The sequence below is a fragment of the Halichoerus grypus genome, chromosome 14 (genome assembly GCF_964656455.1).
Source record: "Halichoerus grypus chromosome 14, mHalGry1.hap1.1, whole genome shotgun sequence".
Taxonomy (NCBI): domain Eukaryota; kingdom Metazoa; phylum Chordata; class Mammalia; order Carnivora; family Phocidae; genus Halichoerus; species Halichoerus grypus.
The window spans coordinates 93,312,049-93,336,809 of record NC_135725.1 but is presented as its reverse complement, the minus strand read 5'-3'; the positions used below and the strand labels follow the sequence as shown (position 1 = coordinate 93,336,809).

General features: G+C 62.6%; 4 protein-coding genes across 6 annotated transcripts; 2 read left to right on the top strand and 2 right to left on the bottom strand.

Moving 5' to 3' along the window:
* Positions 1–346: 346 nt before the first annotated feature.
* LOC144380005 (ring finger protein-like) lies at positions 347–2,911 on the bottom strand. The gene is made up of 2 exons (XM_078061311.1): positions 2,823–2,911; positions 347–2,038 (listed from the first exon to the last, which is right to left on the bottom strand). The coding sequence occupies exons 1-2, from the start codon at positions 2,909–2,911 to the stop codon at positions 1,090–1,092; spliced, it is 1,038 nt and encodes a 345-aa protein (XP_077917437.1). The 3' UTR covers positions 347–1,089.
* NDOR1 (NADPH dependent diflavin oxidoreductase 1) lies at positions 2,596–12,632 on the bottom strand. 3 transcript variants are annotated; one of them, XM_036064921.2, is made up of 14 exons: positions 12,233–12,632; positions 11,806–11,883; positions 7,069–7,166; positions 6,068–6,166; positions 5,880–5,981; positions 5,580–5,789; positions 4,911–5,032; positions 4,582–4,802; positions 4,375–4,482; positions 4,063–4,177; positions 3,781–3,927; positions 3,582–3,700; positions 3,412–3,506; positions 2,596–3,328 (listed from the first exon to the last, which is right to left on the bottom strand). In XM_036064921.2, exons 1-14 carry the CDS (start codon positions 12,506–12,508, stop codon positions 3,184–3,186), a joined length of 1,935 nt encoding a protein of 644 aa, XP_035920814.2. In that variant the 5' UTR covers positions 12,509–12,632; the 3' UTR covers positions 2,596–3,183. The 3 variants fall into 3 exon arrangements, 2 of the variants coding, with proteins under 2 accessions (XP_035920814.2, XP_035920815.1); XM_036064922.2 differs by lacking the exons at positions 11,806–11,883; positions 12,233–12,632 and adding an exon at positions 11,884–12,226; XR_004908544.2 differs by lacking the exon at positions 2,596–3,328 and having other exon boundaries at positions 3,582–3,662.
* Positions 12,496–14,036, top strand: TMEM203 (transmembrane protein 203). Its single transcript, XM_036064920.2, has one exon. The coding sequence runs from the start codon at positions 12,739–12,741 to the stop codon at positions 13,147–13,149; it is 411 nt and encodes a 136-aa protein (XP_035920813.1). The 5' UTR covers positions 12,496–12,738; the 3' UTR covers positions 13,150–14,036.
* Positions 14,037–16,105: 2,069 nt separating this feature from the next.
* Positions 16,106–24,377, top strand: TPRN (taperin). Its single transcript, XM_036064919.2, has 4 exons — positions 16,106–18,265; positions 23,648–23,885; positions 23,966–24,072; positions 24,180–24,377. The coding sequence occupies exons 1-4, from the start codon at positions 16,121–16,123 to the stop codon at positions 24,240–24,242; spliced, it is 2,553 nt and encodes an 850-aa protein (XP_035920812.2). The 5' UTR covers positions 16,106–16,120; the 3' UTR covers positions 24,243–24,377.
* The last annotated feature ends 384 nt before the right edge of the window (positions 24,378–24,761 follow it).

Sequence of the window (24,761 nt, the reverse complement as noted above, 5' to 3'; positions counted from 1 at the left end):
TGTGCAGAGCCAGCCAGCCTCCTGTGTGTGGGCAAAGGGCGGACGTGTCCTCTGCACTGGCCACTGGAGGTGGGGGCAGCTGCATGGGGGACACCTCAGTCTCTCAGGCTCCTGGTACCCACCAGACCCTCTGAGGTTGTATGGGAATGGCCTCTGAGCCCGTCTGAGCCAGGGTCGAGACAAAGGCTGCCTGAGACCATGGTGGGGTAGGAGGACCAGGGGCCTTGGATCTTGTACTCCACTACCTGGACTTGGGAAGGAAGCTTTGTGGTGGAGGGGGGAGAGGAGGGTTGGGGAGAGCCGCAGGGCGCTGAGGAAGCGGTAGAGACGACAAGAACATGGTGGCGAGGTCTCGGTAGCAGCTGCTGTGTATTGAGAGCCATTTCTTGTTCAGCACGTCACCCACAAACCCGTGAGGTCATGCTGATTGTGTCTGTCCTTTAGATAAAGGTCCCAGGCTCAATGACAGGAGGTTACAGGGCACTCAGGGGCCTCGGGTCAGTGCTGTCCAGCCCCAAGGCCTAGTCGTTCGGGGACGTGTGCTGGACACCTGGCCGCTCGGGCCACCCCCTTGGGTCCTGACCCAGTGAGTGAGGAGGCTGTCTGTGGCCTGAGCTGGCACAGCAAGGGCCCCTCCCCTCCGCTGCCTGACCTTCAGGGAAGACACACTGGCCCTTCTCTGGAACATGACATGGTGGGGACCCTGCAGCCCCTGCCCAGGGCCCCACCCTCACCAAGAAGTCAGCTCAGTACCAGCCTTCTGGGTTCACTTTTGCATCTGCTGTGTCCCTCTTGCAGACAGGCCGGGTGGGTCAGGGAGAGGGGGGTGAGGACAGGCCACAGGCCTCCTCCAGCACTGCCCACGGGCACCAGTAGTTAGCGTCGGGCGGCAGGGTGGTTTGAAGTCTCTGGCTCCTGGGCAGGCCTGGCCCCAGACCCGGGTCTGGATTGAAGGCTAGTGCCCGGCTCCATCTCGGGCTTTCCAGTTTGGTCGTCAGGCCTCAGGGCCAGCCTGGGGCTCCTGGTCCGTCGGTGGCCAGGACCATCCGAGGCCCTGGTGGGGCCAGTGGCAGGTGTGATAGGCCCTGCTCAGTGACCAGAGCGGTCCAGCAGCATGAAGAGCAGCCCCAGCAGCATGAGTGGTGCGAAGATGAGCAACAGGCCCAGGAGCTCAAGGGCCAGCAGGCCCAGCAGTGCTAGGCGGCGGGTGCAGGGCCCTCGCTCCCGCAAGGCCCAGAGCCGGGCACCCAGGCAGGGCGGGCAGGGTAGGAAGGGCAGGCAGCCCTGGCCGCCCACGGGCCCCGCCAGGAAGCGTAGCTGGTAGCGGTGCTCTAGGGAGGCCCAGGGCCCAGGGCCCCGGCGGGGAGGAGCAGGGGGGGTGGGGGGCCGTGGGCCCTGCGGCCCATCTGCCTGCAGCAGTTCCTCCTGCAGCCGGCAGATCTCCCACTCAAGCATGGGTGTCTTCTGACGACACAGTGGGCAGCACACCTGGCCCAGGCTGCCGCTGGGGGCTGTGCCCAGCAGCTGGTGCAGGCAGCCCACGCACAGGCCGTGGCCACAGTTCAGCAGGACCAGGCGGTGCTCACTGGGCCCGTAGGGCTCTGTGCAGATGGGGCACTCCTCCTCCCCCCACTCCCCTGCCTGCTCCCCAGCCCCATCCTCCCTTGCTTGCTCAGCCCAGGGGCAGGCTGTGGCCGTGGCCCCCAGCAGGGGCTCACTGTCTAGAGCCCCAGCACCCTGGCCGTTCCTAAGAACCCTGCTGTCCAAGTCTTCCTCTGCCAGCACTTGGTGCGGGGGGTCTAGGCACTCCGGGCCCGGAGAGGCTGAAGGCAGACCGGTGAGTCCAGAGCTGCGGTCACAGGGGCCATGAGTGGGGGCCCTGGGGCAGGAGTCCAGATGGGTGGGCGGGGTCCCCAGGGTGGCGACCAGGGTGGTCGTGGCTGTGAAGGTCAGTGTGGCCCTCTGGGCACGGGCAGGGTCTGGCACTGACCTCGAAGCAGCGGCAGCCTGGTCCCAGCGCCCAGCTCGTTGCCCCACCCTGGAAAGTCACGGTCGCTTGGACCCCAGTGCTTCTGCCGGCTCCGGGCGGCTCTTGGGCCCACGGGTGCCGTCTCCACCGGATCTGCCCGGGCCCAGATGTGGCCACGGCCCTCCGCTGTGTTCGCAACCGACGGACGGAGGGACGGACTCCAGGTAGCAGCTTTGTGGGTAGGCCAGCCAGCCTGACTCCTCCTACAGGAATTCCCCTCGGAACCCTGAAGGCCCCTCCCAGGGGCGGGGACAATGGCTGCCCCGCCCCCCGCCTTCCCGCCCCTGCCGGGGACTGCTACTCCGCGGGCTGGGAAGGAATGGTCAGTACGCGCCCTTCTTTCCAGGGCCCGCTTAAGGCTGCCCCCTGCTCGACAGAGCCAGGGCAGACCTTGTACAAAGTGGGCAAACAGCCGGCACACATCACAGTAGAATCAGACCCCTAAGTATTGCAGCAAAGATGGCTGAGCAATGGTGCAGTGCCCACCATGGACGGCTGTCCCCATCCAGACCCACTGTGGGCCACCCAGCCCCCGAGGCACCAAGACAGTCACAAGGAAGAGCAGATCAGAAGCAGCCACCCAGAGCCCACAATTTATTCCTGAGGCTTTCCAGGAGTGGGGTGGGGAAAGTCTGACTGGCTGGGGGGCCTCCTCCCACTGCTCTGGTCCTCACTGACTTCCAGCCTGAGCCCGAGCCCCGTGAGGCCCTGAGGCAGCACCGGGTGCTTTGTGGCAGAGGGTGACTGGGAGCCTGCTGTCCCCTAGGGCAAATGGGGGGGTGGCATCTGGCACTCCCAGGGACCCTGCACCAGCTCAGAAGGCTCACTGGGGCTCCCTGCACCCCAGGTTCCTATGCTGTCTGGGGAGCCCCTGATGTCCATCAGGTTGCCTGCTCCTTCCTGAGGCACCGTCCCTACGCAGGGTGATGCAGCCCAGGGACAACCCTGACCAGGACCCAAGTTGGGGCCAGTGGGGAAAGGCCAGCAGGAACCCTGGATGGGGGCAGGGTGGGGTGGTGAGTGGGCAGGGGCGTCGGGGCTGAGTATGGGACCCCAGGTGGACTGGAGCGAGGCTGTGCAGGGGACGGGGGCGAGGTGATGGTGGCCCCCCAGAGGGCAGTGGCTAGAGTGGCCGAGGCCGGCAGGACGGCTCCTTAGGCCCACGTCTCACTCTGGAAACGCAGCGTCCGCTGGAGCCTCGCAAGGTAGGTAGCTGCATCAGGGCCCGAGAGCCCACCCTGCTCCTGGAAGATCGATGTCAGGGCTTCCGACACGGCTGCTGGCATGCACTTGGCGTTGCTGGAGGGACAGGCCAGGAGGGCTCAGTGTGGCTGGGACCCCCGAGGGCCGGCTCCCACCCCCACCCAGTGGTCCAGGCTCACCCTGCCAGGTAGAAGTAGGCACCCTGGTGGTCCAGCAGCTCCCACACCAGCGGCCCGAGCTCTCGGAGCCGATGCTGCACGTACACCTTCCGCTCCTACAGGGAGGTGGCAGGGGCTGGGGAGGTGAGTCTGCATCCTGGCCCCTTCCCCTTCCCTCCCAGCACACCCACCTGTTCCCGGGAGAAGGCCGTGAAGAGCGTCAGGCAGCCCCTCCCCTCCAGCTCCATCCACTCAGCCTCCCAGTAGAAGTCCTGGTCGCGCAAGCGGCAGCCAAAGAACAAAACGTTTCCTGGGGGAACACAAGGTGGCCTCCAGGCTTGGCCCAGTCCAGCCCCAGCTGCCGCCCTGCCCGAGATCCTGTGTGCTCACCACTCTGACCCTGGGCCACGCGCTCCTGGACAGCTGCTCGGAAAGGGGCCACGCCAGTGCCAGGGCCCACCATGATTACAGGTGTGCCTGGTGTCTGTGGGAAGGTCAGGCCCCCAGGCCGCACCCACAGCGGCACCTGGACAGGTCCTATGGCAGGAGAGAGAAGGCATGAAGAGGCTTCGAGGACCAGGGCCCTAGCCCAGGACTGGCCGTGGTGCACAGGGGAGAACAGAGGCCCCGGGCCCAGTCCTCTACGCCCACCCTCCGGAAAGCGGGGGCCACCTTGCCCAGGATCCAGCGACGCCAGCCAGGAGGAGCAGAGGCCCCGGCGGGGCTCCTTGAGGCGGGTCTGGTACTGCACCACAGCCACGAGAATCTGCAGCCTCGAGGGGTGAGCCTGGGGGATGTGTGGTGGGTGCCCTGATCCACTGCTGTCCCTGCCTGCCACCCCGGCTTCAGGCTGCACCCACTTCACCCAGGGCTGGTCCCAGACGTGGGGTAGATGTGGAGGGTCAGGGCGACCTCCCAACCTATATGCCTGTATGCGGCATGGCCCAGCGTCCCCGCCCTGGGCTCTGCCCCACAGTCCCTCACCAGCAGAGAGGAGGCGATGGAGAAGGCCCGCGGACGGATCGGGGGGATGAGGTCCAACAGGTAGTCTGCGGGGACGGCTCCAGCCGTGTGCGGGAAGTCGCACAGTACCTGGGCAGAGACAGCCTCACATGGGCTTCGGCCAGCACGGCCCCGCCTGGCTGTGGCTCAGAGCCCCGGGCCTGCCCGCCTGCCCACACCTGCTCACACCTCCAGGATGGTCCTGCGAGGCCGGTTGCAGTAGGAGTACAGCTCCTCCTGACCTTGGGGGGAACTGAAGTGCAGCAGCTTCTCCCGCTCCAGCTCATGGGGAGAGAGACAGGCCAGGAGCTCGAAAAAGGAACGGCGGGGCACGCTGGCGATGTCCAGGTAGTGGGACACAAGGTGCCTCACGGAGCAGGGCTGGGGCAGCCGCGCAGGGCAGGGCACACCTGCAGTGGGGGGCAGGACCCGGGGGAGGGCTGAGCATGCCAGCAGACCCCGCAGGGTGGGCAGAACGGGTGGCCACGGCCGGGCCTCCCCCGGCCCCTGGCGCTCACCTGGCTCCCGGGGCAGCAGGGTGAAGTTCTGGTCCGGGTCCAGGCCCAGCACCTGGCAGAACCGCTGGGTGTGGCTGGCCGCGTTCTCGGGCTGGATCAGCACCACGTCACCAGCTGCAAAGCTGTGTGGGAAAGCCGCCGGGAAGAGTGAGACGGGTGTGGGCAGGGCACCGGGGGTACAGGGGAGGATGCTGGGGGCACGGAAGCAGGAGTCCAGGGAGGGCTGGGGTGAGGGGTCCTCGGATGGAAGTGTCTCCCTGCCGCCTGGCCCGCACCCCTCCACCCTGCTGAGTGCCTGCTCTCCGGCTTTGGGAGCAGACCTTCTGCACCGCCAGCCACGGCCCCCCAGCCACGGCCCCCCCAGCCACGGCCTCCCCAGCCATGGACCCCCAGCCTCGGCCCCCCCAGCCACGGCCCCCCCAGCCTCGGCCCCCAAGCCTCGGTCCCCCCAGCCACGGCCCCCCAGCCTCGGCCCCCCCAGCCACAGCCCCCCCAGCCATGGACCCCCAGCCTCGGCCCCCCCAGCCACGGACCCCAGCCTCGGCTCCCCCAGCCACGGACGCCCCAGCCACGGACCCCCCCCAGCCACAGACCCCCAGCCTCGGCCCCCCAGCCACGGCCCCCCAGCCACAGCCCTCGACTGCCCACCTGGTGTCTCGGGCCCCTCACCTGAGCCCGGAGCCTGTGATGTCGAACTCTATCAGCCGAACGTCCTGGAAGTGCGAGGGGCCGGTGACTCTCTGGTTGGTGACCATGGGTGCCAGGAAGGGCTGCCGCTCGGACGGGGGACCTTGAGGGTCTGTGCCGGCCACGCGCTGCCCCTCAGAGCACACCCTGGGGGCCGCCGGGAGGAAGTGCAGTGTGAACTTGGAGGGCAAACTGTGGAGAGGGCACACGCCGGTCAGGCTGCTGGTCAGTCTGCTGGCAGGGCCTCCGGCCGCTCCACTGCACCTGTCGGCCCACACTCACGGGACTCCGGCGGGGATCGTGCCAAGGTCAAGGGGCACGGGGTACAGCCCCAGCACCTTCCCCCATAGATCATGCAGCCAGGGGTCGACGGCAGCATCAGGCCTGGGGAGAGAGCGTGTGAGGGCTAGTCTGAGGGGCCCCTGCTCCTGGCCGGGCCCTGCAGGGCAGCGCCCCCCCACTCCACTCACCCCAGCTCATGCTGGTCATCGCCCAGGCACACGGGCAGGAGGGCGCGGCCCCCAAGCTGCAGCAGCCGACGGTGTAGCTTCTTGGCCACAAAATTGAACCTTTGGAGAGAGAGCGAGGCTCGGGCAGGCCCAGCCCCGGGGCTGCAGGGCGGCGAAGGGGAAGCAGCCCCAAGCGAGCCCGCAGCACCTCGCAGGGAACACTGTCAGCAGGAGGGGCTCCCCACCCCCATCCCCCTCGTGCCTGTGTTTGCGCCGCCACGCACAGCGTCTACGGGAGGCACAGAACAAAGCTCCCCCGCAGAGGAGAGTCACGCCGCCGCCATCCCAGCCCTCCTCCGGCCGCACCTGGCTTTGGAGGCGGCGGCACCCAGGGGGCCCTCCCTCAGCCCCTGAGCCACACAGGTGGGGGGTTTCCACGATTCAGTGACCTGACGACCGGCATACCCTTAAATGCAAAGCCCTCGGTGCTGCTTCAAGAAGGAAAAGCAACAGTATCCTTAGCTTAGGACATAGATGTGTCCTGAAGATCTAAGAGGTGGTCACTCCACCATACCCAAGGAAATAGTGGCCTTGGGGGTGGCTCCCAGGGGCTGGGGGCCTTCTGTGCCCCTCGCTTGTCCCCACTGCACTGCTCTCTGTGCTCTTTGTACGCCCAAATATCTCCCGACTACGTGCTTTCCTAAGAGTGCGAAGAGTCAGTAGGCCTTTGCTGCCCTGGGTCCCATGTCCACCTAGGATGCTGGCCAGGTCCAGACATCACCCTCTGCCCTAGAAGACATCCCCACTTTGCTGCCCTGCGAGCCTCCGGTCTGTGCCCTGCACACCCTTCGAAACCTAGCTGCTCCCCGGTGGCCCCTGCGAAAGCAGGACGCGCAGCCTGGTCCCGGCCCAAGGTCCAGCAGGAGCCCTGGGGGCCCAGTCACCCGTCCCTCTACAGGACGCTTTGTGCTCAACCCCGAGGACAGTCCCTGTGGGCCAGCAGCCCTCCCGCCCCTACTCACTTGGCGTATGAGGAGTCGCCGAGGCCCAGGACGGCAAAGTCCATCTGACAGAGGGAGGTCGGTGGCAGATTCTTCCGGAATATGAACCTCCAGAAGTTCTACAGCCAGAAGAAGCCAAGTTAGAGGCCCTGCTCTAGACGACCAAGGTCCCAGGGTAGGGTAGGGAGGAGGTGCATGCTGGACCCACCCTGCTCCTCTAGACCTTTGTTATTAAAACAAGACCAGTTTTTACTCTATCAGGATGGCAAAAAACAATTGGGAAAAGGCAGAAAATCATAAAAAAGAAAGTTGCCCGGGGGGCGCCTGGGTGGCTCAGTAGATTGAACCTCCGATTCTTGGTTTCAGCTCAGGTCTTGATCTCAGGGTTGTGGGATTGAGCCGCATGCCAGGCGCCACGCTGCTCAAGATTCTCTCTCCTCCCTCTCTCAAATAAGTAAATCTTAAAAAAAAAAAAAAGCAAGCAAGCTGCCCCAGAGCCACCACCAGAAGGTGGAGCTTCACCCCATCCTGGGCAGAGGGCTCGGAGAGAAGGCTGCTGGGGTCCAAAGCGGGGAGGCCACGGCTGCTGCCTGCCCCCCACAGCTCTCCCCAAGGTGGGGAAGCCCCTGCTTCTGCTCGGGTCTCCCCTGGGCACGGCTACGCCTCCGCACCAACAGTCCTGTGTCCTGAAGGCCCCTCCACCCCCAGCTCTGAACCCCAGGCGGCCACAGGCACCCCTGCAGCCCCCCAGTGGTCCTAGCCCCCCCTCGGTGGAAGGTGAAGTTTCTCTCCCTTGGAGCCCCCTCCGGGCCCCGAGCCCCCATCAGCGTGCTTGGTACTCAGTGCTGCCCCCGCGGCTTCCCACCTAACTCGCTGTGCAGGCTGAGGACCCAGAGCTGTGCCTTCCCCAGGGCACTCTCATCCCCAACGTCTGGCCAACCCAGACCCCCAAGGTCACAGCCCGGTGCCTCTCCTTCCCACCGGGGGGCCCTCATGGTCCTGGGCCACTCTGTCCCAGCCTCCAGAGGCACTTTCCCAACACAGATCACCTTCAGCCCGCGGTGGCCTGAGCCCTGGTGACACCTACTTGTGTGCGGTCCAGGACTTGAGCTGCACTCCACCTCCCTTCTGCTTCTTAGCTCTAGAGACAGAGGCCCACTGGGGTGGAGGGACCCTGGCCCTGTCCAGGCACAGCTCTGCCCACTGGCCTTGGGCCACCCCTGGCCTCTCCAAGGACTGTGCTGCCAGGGACCACACCCGCTCTGCCGCCGGGGACCTCTCCTGCGCGCTCCTCCTTAGAGACCGGTTTCCTGAAGCCTGCAGAGAACGTCCTTCAGGTGCTTGCTGAGAAGAAGCCCAGCGAACGTACACTTCCCACAGCTCTGCATCTGAGCATGCCCAGGCCCTCCCTTCACAGGGACCGGCAGGTTAGCGGGGCACACTTCCACGGGAAATCCTCTTTCCGAAGAGCCCGAGGCCCTGCTCCAAGCTGGTCCAGCCAGACCACGGGGGCTGAGAAGCCGGTGTCCTCCCGTGTCCTGCTGTCTGTCCCCAAGAACTGCAACCACCATGACGTGCCTGGTGGGAGCCTTTCCATCCAGGTAGACCCTTCCCAGGCACGGGCGGGCTCTCTCCGTTCTGGGACATTGTGTGACTCTCTTTGGTCAGTTTCTTCCCACCCTGTGGTTCACCTTCTGAGGTTACTCGAATGACCTTAGGGTTTTGATTTGTGTCCTAGCTCATTTTTTGTTACACATTCCAGTAGAATGTCTCAACTCCACTCTTTGATCTTTTCAAGTTTTCCTGACATCGTTTTCAAGAGCATTTCCTCTGTTTCCGGGTTCGCCCTGTTTCTGTGCTCTTGTCCCATGGGTGCCGGGTTCTGGAGGGTCTGCCCTGTCTCTGCTCCTCCAGGTTACGTCTGTGCTTGTCTTGGTCTCTTTCAGTGGCGTCCTTCCCTGAGGGTGTGGTGGTTCTTCACGGTCCCCTTGGACTTAAGAAGCTGACAGAAAACCGTGAGTTCGGGCCTGTCACCCAGTGTGGGCTTCATGGCCAGGATCCTGCTGGGTCTTCCGCTGTGGTTACTCACTTTCCCGACAGAGGGCTCCCCCTGTCCGCTGCCTGGGAGCCCGCGCCTGACCTCAGGGTTCTGAGGACCAAGGCAAGGCAGCCAGCATTTAGTACACAGCTGATCACTAACCCGGGTCTTCAGCAGCACCCATGCCCCCTCCTCCGTGTCCCTGGGACCTCATTCTGCAGCCTCTCCAAGGAGCCTCCAGGCCCTGCTGTGGTTGGGGAGGGCTCTCTCCTGTCCACCTCCATGGTGGGGTCTATGCCTGCCATCTTCCTTGTCCACCCTCATCCAGGGATGACCATCACCTCCTTCGTGCTGTTGGGGTCTGATATCCAGTCTGTAGCCCAGCTGACCTCCTAGAAGTCTGTCTCCCCTCCCCGCCCTTGCCCTGTGTCTTGGGTATCCACCCTTCACCTCCTGCTTTTGACCGCCAGATTTGCCTTCTCTTCTGTCCCTCTTCCTGTCTGAGGAGACCCCTCCTGATTGTGCTGGGGTCTCGGCCCCAGGTCTCCTATATCATTCCCGCTGTGACCCTGTTCTTCAATCTTAAGCCTCTTTCTCCCCCAGTCTCCCCACTCCCAGCATTTAACAGGTCTCTCTCATCTTTTTTTTTTTAAGATTTTATTTATTTATTTGAGAGTGAGCAAGCAAGCAAGAGAGCACAAGCTGCGGGGGAGAAGCATGAAGGAGAAGCCGACTCCCTGCTGAGCAGGGAGCCCGATGCAGGACTCAACCCCAGGACTCAGATCATGACCTGAGCCGAAGGCAGACGCTTAACTGACTGAGCCACCCGGGCGCCCCATCTCTCTCATCTTATTAATACTTTCTTTCCAACCCCTGAGCCCCAATCACAGCCAGAATCTTTTGTTTGTTTCCTGTAGGCTCCATGTTGGGCGTGGAGTTTAAACTCACAACCCTGATATCATAACCTGAGCTGAGATCAAGAGTCAGACACCTAACTGACTGAGCCACCCGGGCGCCCCATCTCTCTCATCTTATTAATACTTTCTTTCCAACCCCTGAGCCCCAATCACAGCCAGAATCTTTTGTTTGTTTCCTGTAGGCTCCATGTTGGGTGTGGAGTTTAAACTCACAACCCTGATATCATAACCTGAGCTGAGATCAAGAGTCAGACACCTAACTGACTGAGCCACCTGGGCGCCCCTTCTGTTTAATGTAGAGACATTCTTAAGATTCTCTCTACTCACTTAGTTGTTGACCCCGTGACTCACTTCTCTCCCTGTGAGTCACTGAAACTGCTCTCCCCAAAGTCACCAGCAGTCCCTTTGCTGATAAACCCTACCAATGCTGCTCAGGCCTTATCTTACTTTACTTCTGTGCAGCTTTGAGTGCTGGAAACCTTCCTCTCAGAAGTCACCTCTGTGCCCTTGACCTTGGATTTGGTACACTCCCTCTTTTTGCTGCTGGGGCCACTTTCCTGCCCCTCACAGGCTTTCCTCCACCTCTCATGCCCTTGGTTTTCAGGGCAACCTGTCCCAGGAGAGAGGGAGAGCTTCCTTTCTCATGCCTCACCCAGGATACTTGCTAGGAAGTAGCTCGGTTGGAGCTCCACACCAACCTTGCATCTCGACCTGGATGACTCCTAGCACTTGACCTCCCTGGTCTCTATCTCTGTGCCTGGAACTACCAGCTATTCTGGTCCCCGAGCCCGAATCCCTGTTTGATTCCATGTCCTCTCGATTCTACCCTGACATCTCCGGAGTGTGTCTATTTTTCTCTACTGCCTGCCACCCTCCTGGTCCAGGTCGCCAGTCTTGCCTGCACTGTGCATACTCTGGAGCTGTTCTTGCTCTCCTATAGCCTGTCCTCCCTATTGACAAGTGGCAGTTTTGCTAGAGTACAAATGTGACTGTGTCACCCAGTGGATTCCACAGCCCTTCACTTCAAGTCCATCCACCTCACTGTGGCTGCTGGGCTCCTTGGGATCAGGTCCAGCTTCCTGCCTCTCTTCTCCCCTCCCACCCTGATGCTCTCCTTGGCTCTGTCCTACTGAACTGCTTTCTCCTCCTCCCAGAGGTGGTCTTTCTCCCCTGCACAGGCTCCCTCTTGCCTGGCCAGCCCCCACTTACCCTCAGGACATAGCCTACACGCCTTTCTTCTCGAAAGCTCTCCCTGAGCCCCTAGGTTGGGCTAAATAGCTTTTATGAATGCCCCCATGACATCTGGTACTTTCCCTGGCAACATGTATCTGCTAGTATTGTAACTGCCTGTGGAAGTTGTTGCTTGTGCTATGATGTGAGCTCCATGAGGACAGAAATAGGTTCATGGCTGGATTCCCAGCACTAGATCATGCTTGGAATAGAATGTGTACTCAAAAGGTGTTCAAAGAATTGAAGAATGTTCTGGGAAGGTCCACCAGTTTTGAAATACACACATAGACCCAGACCTGATTCATACACAGCCCTGGAGAAAATATTACAGGTTAAAATGGAGAACAAGGCTATTCGGCGGCCTGTGAAGAGTTTATTGGGGAGGACAGCCAGAGCCAGAGCCCAGCTCCATCCGAAGATACCCTTCCCCATCCATAGCTGACGTGCAGCAGCAAGTATAGGAGGGCCAGTGTTTATTGTGCTTCTGGGGCTCTCCAGGCAAAGAAAAGAGAGTGAGGGTCCAGGGCAGTGATCTGAGCTCCTGAGCAAAGAAAGCCTTCAGGTCGGCCTTACCTTCATGTTGTCAGGGGGATCTCCTTGGCCTGTAGTTGCACAAACAAATATCACCAGGGGCTCATTAATCAGATTCACCTCAACAAAAAGACACACGTGTAAGACCTCGGCTGTAAGACTAGGCATCCTCTCCGCAGCCTGGCGCCCTCTCCCTCGCTCACGGTGGTAGGACAAAAGGTCTCAGTGAGCGCCCGCGAACGGCCGGCCGGCCCTTTTTCTCGTTCAGGTTCCACCCTCCCACCTTGCCTGCTCCCTCCCTCCACGCGCTAAGCCAAGCCACTGTCCCAGGTTCTCCCGCCCCCTAAACCCGCCATAAGTGAAGGGCCTGCTGTCAGACAAAATGCGGCGCCCTGCGGTCGAGGGCTCGGAGGGAGGTGGCGCCCCAGGCCTGCTCGGTCTCCCCGCCGAGGCCCTAGGGCGCCCTCACCACTGAGTAAGAGTCCAGGGCCTGCACCCGGCAGTCGAGCCGCCGGCGCCGAGCCTCGCGGCCCAGCCTCTCCGACACATCCTGAGCCGTGCCTGTCTGGCTGCCGAAGAGCACCAGAAGGCCCGGGCTCGGCATCGGGACGACCGGGAGACGCCCGCACCCAGCTACCGGGCCTGCTAACAGCTCCCGCAAGCCTGGGCGGCCCTGACCCGCGTGGACTTCCGACTTCCGGTGATGGCCGGAAGTGACGCCCTCAGGCCGCGCCCTGCAGGGCATGGCGTCCGACAGAGGCGGGTATCCGCTTGCGGCCAGTACTGGGTCCCGGGCCAGGGCCAGGGTATTGGCGGCACGCCAGGGCCGAGGGCCGGGACAGGCGCAGCCGCTCGCTGTCTCCCGCTCGCAGCAGCGGCGACGGCGGCAGGCGCCGGCGAGACCCGCGGGGAGAGGAGGAGCAGCTCCGCCGGTGGGACGCTCGGCCGGGCCCCGGCCCGCGCTCGACCCGCGCGATGCTCTTCTCCCTCCGGGAGTTAGTGCAGTGGCTGGGCTTCGCCACCTTCGAGATCTTCGTGCACCTGCTGGCCCTGATGGTGTTCTCCGTGCTGCTGGCACTGCGTGTGGACGGCCTAGCCCCCGGCCTCTCCTGGTGGAACGTGTTTGTGCCCTTTTTCGCCGCCGATGGGCTCAGCACCTACTTCACCACCATCGTGTCCGTGCGCCTCTTCCAGGACGGAGAGAAGCGGTTGGCCGTGCTCCGCCTCTTCTGGGTCCTCACGGTTCTTAGCCTCAAGTTTGTCTTCGAGATGTTACTGTGCCAGAAGCTGGTGGAACAGACTCGGGAGCTCTGGTTCGGCCTGATCACGTCTCCAGTCTTCATTCTCCTGCAGCTGCTCATGATCCGCGCCTGTCGGGTCAACTAGCCTCGCAGAAAGGCCGGAGAGAGAACTCTGGATAGCTAGGATGCTGGACCCCAAGCTGAGGTCCCACTTCCACCGCACCAAAGGAGAAGTCTGGGTCTGAAAGCAAAGTCAGCTCCTGCCCTGGCGAGTGCCCAATTTTCTCTATACCAATCATGTCTAAAATTGTTCCCTCAGCAGGGCAAAAAAGAGCAGCCTTGATCCTTAAAATGTATTTCTTGTTATTTCATGCTTTGAATAGCTAATCCTGAATTGAGATGCTGAGAGGGACCCAGGCCAGACAGTGCAGAGTTCCTCTGACAGTTGGAAACTGCATATATGTAAAATGCCCCGATGGGCTCTGAGTATTTTCATGGATCTTGGAAGAGTACTCCTTGTGCAAAGGCTGCAAAGCCGGACTCGGGGATTTCCTCTGCCCAGCAGCGCTGACCTAAGAGCCCACTGCCCCATCCATCCAGACAAGACTTAGATGCTTGAGCTCTAAGTGGTGTAAACGAGCTTGTGTCTCCTCCCCTGAGCCACTGGGGAGGATGGCCCTTTCTTCATTCCAGCCCAGGCAGACAGAAGTATGTTGAATAAGCATGATTGGGACCCTATATTTGGAGATCTGCCACCTGAGAGAACTTTGCTTACAAAGCACTGCTTGGCTTCCTATCCCAGTCGATCGCAACTTTTCCACCACCTTGTGGCCAGCACTGTTAGCACACCTGAGGCAGATTTAGGCCTCCCTAAGGGACCAGAGAGAGGAACAGCTCTGATGCTCACAGGCACTGAGACCTGCGAATGGTCTCGGCCCACGTTTGTTGGGCTGGGGTCTTTAGTTTAATGCCAGTCAGGTGCCAAATGAGAACGTTTGCCGAGATAAAAATAAAATAAGAATGTTTTGCTGAGATCTGCAGTGGTTGCCTGAGCTCTTGAGGGTGAAATCAGATGAATGCTGAGGTGCTGCCCCCTGTGTCATGTAGCTGGTTACAAACTGTGGGAGACTGGAATGTACTAGAGCTTCATTGGTGGATGGGGGCATTCCCTCGGAGAAGCCTGTCTTCCTGCCCGGGGAGCCAGGGTGAAGACAACATAGGGTAGGCCTGTGTTGAGGCACTGCTGAATAGTTTGTGTGACATCAGAGCCTTGTCTTCCTGCCAGTGTGTGGTCTTTATAGGCCTTGCTGTGGAGCAGGGGTCAACAAACTATGGCCTGAGGCCTGTTTTTGTACTGCCCGTTAGCTGAGAGTGATTTTTTACATTTTCAAAGGGTTATAAAAACAAAGAGCATGTGACAGCAAGTGAATGTGGCTTGCAGTTGGCACTCTTGGCCTTTTGGGTCAAATCATTCTTTGATTGGGGTGGGGAGTGGTGCTGTTCTGAGCATTGTAGAACGTTTAGCAGCATCCCTGGCCTCTACTCACTAGACGCCAGGAGCACCCCTCACTTGTGACAAGCAGAAGTGTCTCCATACATTAAAAAGTCTGGGAGACAAAGCTGTCCCTGGTGAGAACTGCCTAAAAATAAAATATTTACTGTCTGGCCCTTTACAGAACAGATTTGCAGACCTTTATTTTAGTGAAGCAGCTTTGTGACCCTCTGCCTAGAATGGATGCTGCATGGCCTGAGCCATTGAGATGCTTGCGTTGGAGACTGGTCTGGTTTGTCCCACAGCTACAACAATGTTTTCTACCCAGGATTGGCATAATTTGTGTCAAAATCAGATAGAAGATGAACATTGCCAGTGGGTTTTCTTTGTTTTCTTTTTTATTTTTATTATTTAAAGTTCATTTACGTAATCTCTACAGCCAATGTGGGGCTCGAACTCAGGACCCCGAGATCAAGAGTCGCATGCTTCTCTGACTGAGCTAGCCAGGCACCCTGGGAGTGGGTTTTCTTTTAATGTTATTTTTAGGTTGCATGTTTTGTTGTATCCTGTTTTATTTTGTAGTTCAGAATTGAGCGATCCTGTTGCTATAGAAGTGATGAGCATAAGAAGGCTTAGTTTCCTTTGGAAAAGTGATTTGATCAGCGTCCTGAAAAGGAGACACTTGACTTCTGGAAAGCTGAAATCCAGTTTATTTTCTTGGCTTAGTAGAGTGGAAAGGAGTAAGTCAATGTTAAAGTAGTTGTAGTGCAGACCACCATGGGACCCGGAAGCTGAGAAGGGCACCCCAGGTTGAAACCTGCCCACAGTCTGTGTGAGCCCCAGGTGTCCTTGGAGCCCTGTCCCTGGAAGGTGAGGGCCACAGCATGCAGTGGTGCCGTTACTGAGCAAGTGCTGAGTGCAGGAGAGCTGAGGGGAAGGCAGGCAGCATCCCTCTGTGTCAGCGCCCCCTAATCTCATCTCCCCTTGGCTTCACTGGGCCTCAGAAGTGTGGTGGGTGCTGGGAGTGAGCTTCTTCACGGCAAGGGCAAGAAAGCTGGGCCCTTAAGGTCACTGGCACCCCTACTAGCCTTGGGATGGGGGAAGTTCAGAAGATGAAAGAGGAGGAGTGTGGGGAGGCAACAGGGTGGAATGCACAGCCTGGCTTTCGTGGCTGTCTGCAGTGGAGAGCTTTCTCTCTGCCCCCTCACAGCTTCTGCACTCCTGTTCCTGCTCAGTGGGCCCTGGATGGCAAAGTGTGGGGTAGGGCTTCTGCTACTTGTGTGAACAACAGAGTGAGTTCTGGGGGCTGGCAAAAGTTAGGGGTTCCTGAGAAGCAATTCCTCAGCACTGCGTGGGGCTCCAGCATTAGCCTCTCCAAGTCCTGCAGAGGACCTAGGACCACAGGTGGGCAGTCCCTGAACCAGCGGGGACAGCTTTCCAGTCCTGGGCAGGCCCTTCTTCCACTGCGTTCTGAGCGTGAGGAACAGGTGGACTGGGTGCTGGCACGATGAGGAACGACCGAGCCCAGCCAAGGTCACCCACCTAGCTGGGCCCAGGGTCCCGGCTGGCACTGCCGGCCTGGACCCGGCCCCGCCGGGCTCCGCCCTCCGGTCCTCGCAGGCCAATGGCGCAGAGGCGGAAGTGGGGCCGCCAATGGGCGGCGAGGGGTCGGAGGCGTGTCCAGGAGGCAGTCCCCAATGGAAACCGGCTCGGAGACTGGCGCTATCCAACTAGGCCCCCCGGGAAAGAGAGGTCAGGGAGAGCCGTCTCCAATCAGCGCGGCTGGCCATTCTCCTCTGCCATAGGTGGGGCCGCGGGCAGCGGGGCGGGTCCGAGCCGGCCCCTCCCCAATAGACGGCGGCCGGGGGGCGTGGCCGCGGCGCGAAGGCCGGCGGCGGGCGGCGACCGCAGTTCCCCGCGCGAGCGCTGGCTCCGGCGCCCGCTCCGCAGCATGGCCGGCCTGGGGCGGCCGGGCCCGGGGCCCCGCGCCGCGCTGCCCGCCTGGAAACGGGAGATCTTGGAGCGGAAGCGGGCCAAGCTGGCCGCCTTGGGCGGGGGCGCGGCACCCGAGACTGGGGCCGAGGCGGGCGCGGCGGAGACCTCGGAGCCGGCGGCCGAGCGGCTCGTGCTGGCCGAGAGCCTGGGCCCGCTGCGCGAGAACCCGTTCATGCGGCTCGAATCGGAGCGGCGGCGCGGGACGCGGCGCGGCGGGGGCGAGGGGCCGGCGGGGGCGCGGCCGGTGCAACATCTGCTGGAGCTGTACCGCCGCGTGCCCGGTGTGCGCACCATCCACGCCGACAACATCCTCATCATCGAGTCGGCACCGGGCTGCCCGCCCGCCGGCCCCGGCCCGGGCCCTGGCCCGGCCGCCCGCATCCGCGCCGCTGAGGTGCTCGTGTACGAGGCGCCGCCGCCGCCGCCGCCCGGGCGCGTCAGCCGCCTGCTCCAGAAGTTCGACGCTCCGGCCGCGCCGATCCGCCGCGGGAGCCCGGAGCGCGGACGTACCCCGCCGCCGCAGCCACCGCCTGCTCCCGGCCCCGCCGCCCGGCGCGTGGGTGAGGGCGCCGCCTGCTTTGAGCCTGAGCGCCGGGGTACGGGCCCTGGGGCGCGGCGCAGCGACTTCCTGCAGAAGACCGGCAGCAACTCCTTCACCGTCCACCCTCGGGGCCTGCACCGCCGCGCGGGCCCTCGCCCGCTCCCCAACGAGCCTGCAGCCCCCGAGTCCCGAGCCGCCGCTGCCAACGGCCTCGCGGGCTCTGCGCCTGGGCCGGGCGAGTGGAAGCCAAAGGTGGAGTCGGGGGAGGCCCCCGTCCACCCGCCCCCCAGCCCCGGGACCCCCAGTGCCACTCCAGCCGCGTCCCTGGCCTTGCCCACACCCAGCCCCGCCAGTGCCACTCCCAGCCAGCGCCAGTGGGTCTCCGCGGCCACCAGCGCCAATGACTCCTTTGAGATACGGCCGGCCTCCAAGCCGGACATGGATAGGATCCCTGCTGGGGACGTCCAGGCCCGGGCCCTGGCCAGCCTCCGTGTGAACTCCCGAAACTCCTTCGTGTTCATCCCCAAGCGCAAAGACTCTGGGGCCCCTCCTCCTGAAGGGAGGCAGGCCAGGGGGCTGCCAGAGAGAGAGGTTGGCTGGGCCTCCCAAAGCCTGGAGCTCGAAGCCCAGCTGGTGCCTGGAAGGGATAGCGTGCCTGCCGGAGGGAGGAGCCCGTTGGGGGTCGAGGAGGGGGCCTCCCCCAGGCCAGCTACTGCCCTCGTGGACCAGGCTGTTCGACAGCAGAGGCTGTCCTCACCATCCCCGTGTCCGCCAGCTGCTGCCGAAGCTAAGCCTGCCCAGGGCCTCAGGGTTCCCAGCTTGGCCAAGAGCGGCAGGGAGCCTGGGAGGCCAGGGTTGCCTGTTACCTTCATTGATGAGGTGGACTCAGAGGATGAGGTCCCCCAAGAAGCCAAACTGCACTGCTTGGGGCCTGGTGGGCCTCCTTGGTACCACCCGCACCCCACTGGGCCTGGGCACCCGTCAGGGCGCCAGCCCCGAGGTGGCAACACCTTCACTGTGGTGCCCAAGAGAAAACCAGGGTCCCTGCAGAGCAATGGGGAGCCCGGGCCACAGGAGGCTGAGGAGGAGGCAGGCAGCTTGTCAGATCCCCCTGCCGCCCTGGGGACCACACTGAAGAAGCGCTATCCCACCGTGCATGAGATTGAGGTGATTGGTGGCTACCTGGCTCTAGAGAAGTCCTGCCTCACCAAGGCTGGCTCCTCGAGAAAGAAGGTCAGTGGGGGGAGCAGGGGGGAGAGCCACTGGCTGGGAGGGAGAGAGAGGTGACGGGTCACAGAGCTGTGGGTCTAGCATGTGCCCGCTTCCTAGGACACTGGGCTTGGCTGGAGGATGGCTTCTATGTGGACCAGAGGAGACCCTGGACTGGGTGGCCATGCAAGCTCCAGGAGGGGCTGAGCTGGGGAGGGAGGATCCCTGGTTTGGGCTCCAGTAGAGCCCTAATGGCCCAGAGGGGACAGCGTAAGGTGTACTTTGTAAGGCTGTGGGGAGGTCAGTCCAGCCAGCACCTTGGCTGCCGTTCTGTTCCTGCGGCTGCATCTGGAATTGGTGGGGCACACCTGTCTCATCGTGGGTCCAGCGGGAACAAGTAGTTCTGGGCCTCTTGGTTCCACGCTGGCCCTGGCTTCTTGGCCTTCTGGAGTCCTGGCCTATGTGGGTCGCAGGTGCCAGGACAGAAGTGGGAAGGCACAGGGGGCCTGTGATTTGGGTGTGGTCAGATCCCTACCCCACTGTCAGCCTAGGGGTGCAGCACTGGGAACCACTCAGTGGGAGGCTGTCAGCTCCCCCAGAAGGCATGTTGGCCTGGAGCTCAGCAGGACCTGGCTTCATGCAAGCGTTTCTTGAACTTCTAGTGTGTGCCAGGCCTGGGGTATGATGCTGGAAGCAGTGTAGACTCTCCCCCTCACTGGGGAGGATGGGCCTCAGGCAGAGACCCAGCTGCAAGACCAGGAGCCCTGCTGGAGCCTTAATCCCCATCTGCCCAGTGGCCTGGAACCCTCTGGGCTCAAGGAAACGTTCCTCAGATTCTTCCTGGTCATTCTAGCATCTGGGCCCAGCCCAGGGGCAAATTCCAAAGCCAGCCCCACCTGACCCCCATCAGCAGACGCGGGGCAGATGGGCCTTGCCCTGGAACTGAGATGGCGCCTGGCAGGCTTCTCCATCGGCTCCCTTGAGGCTGCCTTTGCCATCACCCTCGAGTTCCTTGGGGCGATGGGGGTGGTGATGTGCTTTGTGCCACCAAAGCCCCCCGTCGCTGGTGTGGGCTGGTTGTCAATCACGTGAGCCACCTCCTCCCTCTGTTTGCCGTGGGTTGGCCTTGCACTGCTCTTCCTGCATGTATCCTTCCCTCCTCCTCGGGTGAGGGCATTGGTGCTCCCGCCCGCTCCATCTGCTGGGACAGGCATCCACACCCACCTGCCTTTGGTACTTCCTGTGGGCCCATCTTGCCTGCCTGACCTTGACTCACCCTCTCTTTAGTGCTATGGGCCACAACCCTCCCACCCTCGCTCCTGCCCTTTGCCGTGGTCCTCAGCCCTACCTCCCCACTCCTGCTCCCTGACGGTTGACCCTGAACTGGGAGGCAGTACCTTTCCTTGCTGGCCCCAAGAAGTGGAGGTGATAACAGCCCCCCACTTTGTGGTTGAGGAACCTAAGGGTGGCTGGAGGTCGTGGGGCAGGAATTGAGTGCTAGTTTCTGTTTCTAGAGCCCCTACTCCTTCCTCCCCCAGCTGGGGAAAGCGCTGTGGGGGTCATTTGTGGCAGGGTTGGGGTGAGAAGGGCAGGAGGAAGTGATGGGAGGAAGCAGGCCCTGGCCCAGAGTGGAGAGCAGTTCAGACCAACCTGGCCCTGATCTCTGTGCCAGCCTGAGGGCGTTGGGGGTCCAGATGGATTGCCTGGCAAGGCCAAGCGGCCAAGCTAGCCCTTGCCAGAGCAGCACAATCTATCGGAGGTGACTTCTGGCTTTGAGCACTGCCCCACCCCCTGCACCAGCTGCCCTGCCCAGGAAGAGCCAGAACTCCTGTTGCGTGGGGCAGAGCTGTGGGGCCGCCCAGCCTTCAGAGCAGTCTGCATTCCCTGGAGTTCCTCCTGACTGTAGCCCCTGGGCATTGCTCCCGCTATTCCTCCGGACCCTGGGCTGCTGGACCACTCCAGCCAGCCTGTGGTTTGGATCATTGTCCGGCTCGCCCCCCTCCCGACTGGGGACCTTGGGGTCCACTGCTCACCTTGACCCCTGCATGGCTGGCCGACTGGGGTAGTGGTGGGAGGGGCTGGGGCCTTTCCCAGGTGGCAGGTGAGGTATGGCTCTCCTGGGCAGCCTGCCCCAGAGCCGGCAGGTCTGTGTGCTGTGCCCTTGCTGGGCCTCGGAGGGCTATAGCCCTGTCCAGGGTGGTGGGGGCGCCCAGCTGGACAGTGTAACCTGGGAGGCCTGCCTGGGGGGGACCCGTCCCGACTTGGTTGTCTCTGGGCAGAATTGCAGATGTCCTGTCTGTCCCTCCCCTGACGGCCAGGCAGGGGCTAGCTGCTGTGGGGCGTGGTGGCCATGCCCCCTCTCACCTCTGCCCCAGCCCCCAGGTGGTGGTTGGTGGGACTCTCCAGCCGCTCTCCTCACCCGCCTCCCACAGGGTTGTTGGGTTGGTGCTGTGGGCCTCTCCCCTTTGTGAGGTGCCCCCTGGCCAGGCTCCTGCATGTCTAATGAGTCCTTCCCCTCCCCCCTGCCCTCCTCACCTCCTTACCTGCTGGTTCTCTGCGCAGCCTGAGTGTGTCAGCGTCCCCAGAGCTCAGTCTGCGACACCCTAGGCCCTCTGCCCTCACCTGTGGTGCAAGCGCCACCCCAACACCCCAGTTTTGCTGGCCGGGTCGTGGCCCTCAGCCTCACTGCGGTGCTTAGAGCTGTGGTGCAGCTAGCTGCCCTCGGGAACCCGCTTCCCCACCTGCTCTTCTGCACCCTCCCACCTCCCCGGCGTCCTGCCCCCCTCCCGCCCTTCCCACTCCCCCAGGTCTTCTGCAGGTGCCCCCCCGCCCCCATGTGGGCTTTCTAAAGCCCGGTGCCATGAGAGCAGGCTGGACCCTGCTCCACCAGCTTCCCCACTGGCAGAGGGTCTGCCCTGGGCTGGGGCTGCACTTGACTGGGGGCATCAGGAAGCAGCTGTGGGAGCTTTGGCAGAGGCTGCGTGGGGTGGTCCTGTTGTGCCCCAGAGTGCAGACTGAGTGGGGGATGGGAGGAGGCGGCTGTGTGCTGGGGAGCGAGGGCAGGGCGGGGGCTCACCATCAGCACGGGCTGGTTGAACCCAGCTCCCAGACCAGAGTCCAGGGTGGACGCCCTTCAGTAACCCAAGCTGGGTGTGCACAGGTAGGGCGGGGTGAGGGGGGCAAAGGGCCTGTGGGAGGTGGGCCAAGCCAGGAACCACCTGCCGGCTACGCTTGGCGCAGTGGGCAAAGTCCCCCCCTCCCCCCCAGCCAGGTGTGCATGAGTGCCAGCTCCTGGCCACTCCCGGCTCGTCTGCCCGGGGCTAGAGGCTGGCCCCTTCCCAGCAGCATTCGTCACAGGCTGTCCTGTGACCCAGAGACCTGCACCCACAAGGAGGCCTGTGAGCCCCACCGGGCTGTAGAGTGTGGAGACTGAAGGGGAGGTGGGATGTGACCCAAGCCCGGGGCCCCAGCTGGGCACAGACAGTGGCCTGGGAGCACCGCCCGCCCCTGCCTGGCCAGGCCGTGCCAGGCTCAGTGCCCCATGTGTGCCCAGCCCCCTCGGTCTCCCCACTAGGAGCTGGTCATGTGGACTAATGAGGGCACGCTAATCCAGCCGGGCCCTGGCAGCCAGCCCTTCCTTTGTCTTCAGTGGTGGGGGATGGGCCTGGAGGGCCCAGGGTCGTTGAGGACAATGCTGTGGACCCAGGGGTGACTGGAAGCCCTGTTCACTGTGGGGCCTTGGGGCAGGGGGAGGCCCCTGGGTTGGCAGTCCCGTCCTGCTTGGGCTTCCGTCCTGCTAGGCCTGGGTGGGCGGGGGCAGTTGGAGGGCTGGGGCGGGCCTGTGTGGGGGCAGGGCAGCGCAGGTAGAGAGGGACAGTGCACCTTCAAGTGACAGGAGCAGGTATTTTGCTCTTGGTTTTGCCTGACTCAGGTGGTCTGCACCTGCCTGCTCTTATCCATGACCACTCGTATGTGCAGCCGGCTGGGACAGAGAGGACGGGGCCTGGTCCTGAGGTTTGCCCAGCAGATGTCTGTGTGTGCACCATGCTGAGACGGGGATGCCCACGGCTGTGGGGACTGTGTGTTCACGGGTGGTAGTGGGAGGAGCGTGGTGGGGTGCCAGGAACAGGTGCCCTTGTTTCTGGACACTGGCTCAGCCTGGCATTGCCCCCTGAGACCGGTGCTGGGGGGTCCCTCTGCTGCCCAGGCCGTCCTGCTGTCCCCGGGCCCCATGGTGCTTTGCCTGGGGGCCCAGCTCCTGACTCCGGCTCCTTCCAAGGGAGAAGGAGGAACTTGAGCCGGCTGCTGGTGTCCTGTGCTCGGGAGTTTAATGTTTCGAGCTCCCGTAGGGCTGCTCCCATCTGCTGCAGGCTGGTGGCTCTCGGATTCATTACCAACCTGCCGGGCCTGGCTGAGCCCTGCTGAGCAAGCCTGGGGGGCCTGTGGCTGGGGAGGGGAGTCCTGGGTCAAGGAGGGCGAGGGTCTGCCTGCAGTCCTGCTCGTTCCTGACCCCACTTCCTCTCAGAGCCAGCAGCCTGGCCTGGACTCTGAGGCTGTTGGGAGAGGAGAGGATTTGCTCAGGCATGAAATTCTGTAGCCTGCGAAGTGGACAGGGTGGACTCGGGCCACATGGGTAGTCCAGGTGGAAGGAAAGGGTCCCCACAACCCCCACTGGGAGCAGCTTTGCTCTAACGCTGACTCAGTCTGTAAAACAGGGTGATGGCCCTTGGTGCCGCCTTCCTGGGGCTTGGGTGTGCCAGCCACCCTGCTTTGTCACTTTTTGGGGACCCTGGGGCTTGGGTGTGCCCGGTCCGTGCTGAGCTGTGCAGGCAGCCTCAATCAGGTGGCTAGCGAGCCAAGATGTGAACTCAGTCCTGGAGAGAGGCCCCAGCCGACAGCAGAACTGCTGGTAGCTGAGAAGGTAGGGCCTCCCAGAATGTGGGCCCCCCGAAGTACGGTCCACCTGGACCCTGCTCCTGCCCTAGAGCTGCCATAGAAGCTTCTGGAGACCCTGAGGCTTTGGGCTCCTGCTGGCTTCGATCTGGTCCTGGGAGGGGTAGGCTACTCGAGGTGACTTGACCCTGGGCCCGGGGTGGGAAGCGATGGGTGGGACCTGGGATGCAGGTGTTTAGACACACTGGCCCTGGGTTGCCATGGGCATCCAGACCCAGTCTTCCTGGGGTCCTTCTGGCCCGGGCCTACAGGGGACAGGTAAAGGAGTTGTCTCTGGTGAGGGGCAGCTCCTTCACCTTTCAGCTCCTGAAGGGCTGATGGCATGCTCTGCTACCCGCCTGGGCCTGACAACCTCTACCATGTTCTTCGGGGTCACTGGGCCCAGCTCGGTCGGGCTCAAGTCCCGCTGGTGGCCAGGCAGCAGGGCCCCGCTGATGTGCCTTCTGCCCGTAGATGAAGATCTCCTTCAATGACAAGCGCCTGCAGACCACGTTTGAGTACCCTCCTGAGAGCTCCCTGGTGCAGGAGGAGGAGGCTGAGGCCCAGGAAGGGGTGGAGGAGGACGAGGAGGAGGAGGAGGAGTCCAGCCCAGATGGGGTGGTGGAGAAGCCCTTTGCGCTCTTCCTGCCCCGAGCCACTTTTGTGAACAGTGTGGGGCCTGAGAGCCCTCGCCTGCTGGACGGCAGCTCAGGTGAGTGCCCGCCTGTCGGAACGGGTGGCCCAGTGGGTCGCCCGGGCCACACATCCACACGTGTGCCTCTCGGCCCGCAGGCCTGTCCAGCTACACTCCAAAGCACTCCATGACCTTCGGTAAATGGCAGGGGCAGACGCTGGAGCAGGCTCCAAGTGGGGCAGAGCCCGCACCGAAGGAGGTCATGGTGAGCAGGGGTGGGCCTAGGCGGGCAGACACGGGACAGGGTGGATGGGGTGGGTCTCTAATGCCTGGATGAGCCCCATCCGCTCCCTCCGTGTCCCTCTCTCTCAGCTCACCCCTGCCAGTCAGAACGACTTCTCAGACTTCCGCAGCGAGCCAGCTCTCTATTTCTGACCGCGGCCCTGCCAGGATGGCCAAGGCTGAGCCCTGGGAGCCGGGCAGTGCCCAGGAGCCCTGCCCTCATTCTGCACCCCCCTTCTGCCCTGCCAGGCTCTGCCCTGCCATATCCCACCCTCCCTTCCTGGGGCCTCACAGCTGTGCTGGTGCTCGGCCTGAGCCTAGGGCCCTGGGGGCTCCTGCCTCCCCTGGGGCTGAGTCTTGCTCTCCAGCCCTGATCTGGGGGCACTGCCTGTGGAGGACGGACAGGGTCCTGCTGGACACCATGCCCGGCAGCTGTCCGACGTGTGTGAAGGGCCAGCTTGGCTGCCTGTCCTCTGTGGGGCTTCAAGCCATTCCCAGCCCGCACCCCCCAACAGCAGACCTCAACCCACCCACCCCCTTTGTGATGAAATGGCAAGTCTTGCGTTTGATGATGGATTCAATAAATAGCACTGGACAAGGCCACTTCTGCCTTACCGTGTGGTCCTTGGCCGGAGAAGCAGGGAGCAGGGCTGGGCCTGGGGGGTTTCCCTC

Bases quoted from the DNA above. Each gene is read 5' to 3' on its own strand.
- LOC144380005 (XM_078061311.1), bottom strand. From the start codon at position 2,911: ATGGACATCAGGGGCTCCCCAGACAGCATAGGAACCTGGGGTGCAGGG. The intron at 2,039-2,822 runs GTGCCAGATGCC...GTGACTTTCCAG, and splicing joins CTGGTGCAGGGTCCCTGGGA to GGTGGGGCAACGAGCTGGGC.
- TPRN (XM_036064919.2), top strand. From the start codon at position 16,121: ATGGCGCAGAGGCGGAAGTGGGGCCGCCAATGGGCGGCGAGGGGTCGG. The intron at 23,886-23,965 runs GTGAGTGCCCGC...CTCGGCCCGCAG, and splicing joins CCTGCTGGACGGCAGCTCAG to GCCTGTCCAGCTACACTCCA. The intron at 24,073-24,179 runs GTGAGCAGGGGT...CCTCTCTCTCAG, and splicing joins CCGCACCGAAGGAGGTCATG to CTCACCCCTGCCAGTCAGAA.
- NDOR1 (XM_036064921.2), bottom strand. From the start codon at position 12,508: ATGCCCTGCAGGGCGCGGCCTGAGGGCGTCACTTCCGGCCATCACCGG. The intron at 5,790-5,879 runs GTGAGTGTGGGC...CCCTCTCCACAG, and splicing joins ACGATCCCCGCCGGAGTCCC to TTTGCCCTCCAAGTTCACAC. The intron at 3,329-3,411 runs GTGAGCCTGGAC...CTGTCCCTCCAG, and splicing joins GCCTACTTCTACCTGGCAGG to CAACGCCAAGTGCATGCCAG.
- TMEM203 (XM_036064920.2), top strand. From the start codon at position 12,739: ATGCTCTTCTCCCTCCGGGAGTTAGTGCAGTGGCTGGGCTTCGCCACC.